The following is a 2,983-nucleotide window of genomic DNA, read 5'->3' on the forward strand; positions in this document are numbered from 1 at the left end:
CGTGGGGCTTGAACTCTGGGCCTGGGCGCTGTCCTTCAGCTCTTCTGCTCAAGGCGAGTGCTCTACCACTTGAGCTACAGCGCCACTTCTGGTCTTCTGGTGGTTTATTGGAGATAGGAATCTCACGGTCTTTCTCAGCCTCCTGAGAAGCTAGGATTACAGGCGTGAGCCACCAGCGCCCGGCTGTAGGTTTGTTTTTTGTTTTGCTTTTTGCTGGTCATAGGGCTTGAACTTAGGGACTGGGTACTGTCCCTGAGCTCTTTTTGCTTAAGGGTAGCGCTCTACCACTTTGAGCCACAGCACTACTTGTGGTTTTCTGGTGGTTCATTGGACATAAGCGTCTCATAGACTTTCCTGCCCGAGCTGGCTTTGAACCTCCATTCTCAGATCAGGTGCCAGTGCCCGGCAAGAGTGTGGTTTTATCCTCAGGAACAGTGGGGTCTGTTTGGAGGATGCTGAGTGGGGTTCGGGCTGGCTGAGGATCCCCCCTCAGCCACTGCCCTGTCTTCCCACAGAGGACATTTCTGTGGTGTTCAGCACGGTCTCCTGGGAGGGCCGGGCCGACTTCTCCCAAGCCGATGTGCACCGGCAGATTGCCATTGTGTTCAAGACCCCTCCCTACGAGGACCTGGAGATCTCAGAGCCCGTCACAGTCAATGTCTTCCTGCAGCGGCTCACAGATGGTGTCTGCAGCGAGCCTCTGCCCTTCACCTACCTGCCTCGGGACCACGGTAACCATGACAACCAGCCCACCCGCCCCAGACCAGGTCCTCAGGCTCACTGAAGAAATTCAGCTCGAGTCATTTGATCCTGAGTGCAAATCAGGGAAGCTACTGGTAGAGGGGACAGCTGAGCTGAAGAAAGGAGAATGACTTAGAGGTCCAGTGAGAGTTGAAGGAGGGTATTTTAAGTAGCTTGAAAAGCAAGTGCGAGTGTCCTGAGATAGTATTGTGCTCAGGTGTGTCTGGAAGGGAATTTGGTTTTATCTGATATGGACTATCAACATCTGTTTATTTGCATCGTTTGGGTAGGTACAAGCGCAGTTGGGGTATAGTGGTACCCACCTGTAATCCCAGCACTCTTGAAGTTATGGAAGGAGAGAGGGTCTTTGGTTCCAAGGCCAGCTTGGGCTACATAGCAAAATCTTGACTAAAAGAACAAAGGCAGCCGGGCACCAATGGCTCATGCCTGTAATCCTAGGTACTCAGGAGGCTGAGATCTGAGGATCGAGGCTTAAAGCCAGCCCAAGCAGGAAAGTCTATGAGACTCTTACCTCCAGTAAACCACTAGAAAACCAGAAGTGGTACTGTGGCTCAAGTGGTAAAGTGCTTTCCTTGAGCTCAAAAGCTCAAGAGACAGTGCCCAGGTCCAGAGTTCAAGCCCCATAATGAGAGAGAGAGAAAAAAAGCTCAGCCACTTTCTAGATGGCTCTATGATTAACCATCAGTTACTGACTGTGATAAATGGTTAAGTGATCATTATTTTGTTGGCTGTATGGCTTGAATTCAGGGCCTGGACTCTGTCCCTGAGCTCTTTTGCTCAAGATTAGCGCTCTACCATTTGAGCCAGAGCACCACTTCTGGTTTTCTGATGGTTTATAGGAGGTAAGAGTCTTACATTTTCCTGCTTGGGCTGGCTTTGAACCGTGATCCTCAGATCTCAGCTTCCTGAGTAGCTAGGATGACAGGCAGGAGCCACTGGTGCCTAGCTGATTAATTACTTTTTTGTATGCTTCTGGTATCTTCGAACAGACAGTTATGGCGTGGACAAAAAGCGGAAACGGGGAATGCCAGACGTCCTTGGGGAGCTGAGCAGTTCTGGTCTGTCCCCTGGACCCCTTTCCACACTTAAGTCCCTGGGAGTGTGTGTGGGAACCCCCCCTTTAATACCAGCCCACAGATGGGGAGCTTTGGGAGTTAAGGGGTCATCTCCTCTGCCTCCCTCAGACCCCCATGGCATTGAGAGTAAACGGAGGAAGAAGAAGCCAGCCTTCCTGGACCACTTCCTGCCTGGCCATAGCTCAGGTAGGTCCCAATCCCCTGCCATAAGCTGAGACTAAGTGGCAGCCCTGCTTTGTTGGTCTCTTTACAATGTGTTAAGGATGGCTCCCAGCTCCGCAGAGTAGGAAGATATGTGTGTGATCTCTGCTGGGCTGTCCACTTGCAGTGTAACCTTTGTCAACCTGGTCTACCACTCTGAGCCTCAGGGACAACTTGGGGAAATCTCAGTGTATACCTGTGTCCTGGGATTTTACAGTTTAATGCAGTAAGTGCCCATACCATCCCCACCAGACATCTTGATCTTACATGATTTCAGGAACTAAGTAGGGTCATACCTGACTAGTACATGAATGGGAGACTGCTCAGAATACTGGGTGATATATGCTTTTTTTTTTGTTGTTGTTCTACAACTTGAACCACACTTCCAGCCTTTACTTTTCTTTCCTTTTTACTTTCTCTTTTTTTGCAGTTGGCTTAAATTTTTTCTTTTGCCAGTCTTGGTGCTTGAACTCAGGGCCCAGGTACTGTCTCTTGAGCTTTTTTGTTCAAGGCTGGTGCTTTACTACTTGAGCCACAGCTCTACTTCCAATTTTTTCTTTTTGTTTGTTTTGGTAGTTAATTGGAGATGAGGGTCTCATGGGCTTCCCTGTCCAGACTGGCTCCAAACTTCAATCCTCAAGATCCCAGCCTCTTGAGTAGCTAGGATCATAGGTGTGAGCTATTGATACCTGGCTCCAAAAACTTTTTTTTTTTTTTTTTTTGCCAGTCCTGGGGCTTGAATTCAGGGACTGGGCACTGTCTCTGAGGTTCTTTTTGCTTAAGGCTAACACTCCACCACTTGAGCCACAACGCCACTTCTGGCTTTTTCTGTGAATGTCGTAATGTGGAATTAAACCCAGGGCTTCGCACATGCTAGGTAAACACTCTATCACTAAGTTATATTCTCAGCTCCAAGAATTTTTTTTTTTTGGTCGGTCCTGGGA

The 2,983-nt window shown here is 48.9% G+C and overlaps 1 protein-coding gene across 1 annotated transcript; it reads left to right on the plus strand.

Annotated features, from left to right (window-relative positions):
• Positions 1-387: 387 nt before the first annotated feature.
• Positions 388-2,024, plus strand: LOC106002444 (transcription factor RelB-like; the record flags this gene model as incomplete). The annotated part of the gene is made up of 3 exons (XM_013037320.1): positions 388-731; positions 1,752-1,820; positions 1,947-2,024. Coding segments are annotated over 3 exons (491 nt in total), but the record flags the coding sequence as incomplete, so codon positions are not given.
• Positions 2,025-2,983: the final 959 nt, after the last annotated feature.

This window comes from Dipodomys ordii, unplaced genomic scaffold, assembly GCF_000151885.1.
Source record: "Dipodomys ordii isolate 6190 unplaced genomic scaffold, Dord_2.0 Scaffold10741, whole genome shotgun sequence".
Lineage (NCBI taxonomy): Eukaryota > Metazoa > Chordata > Mammalia > Rodentia > Heteromyidae > Dipodomys > Dipodomys ordii.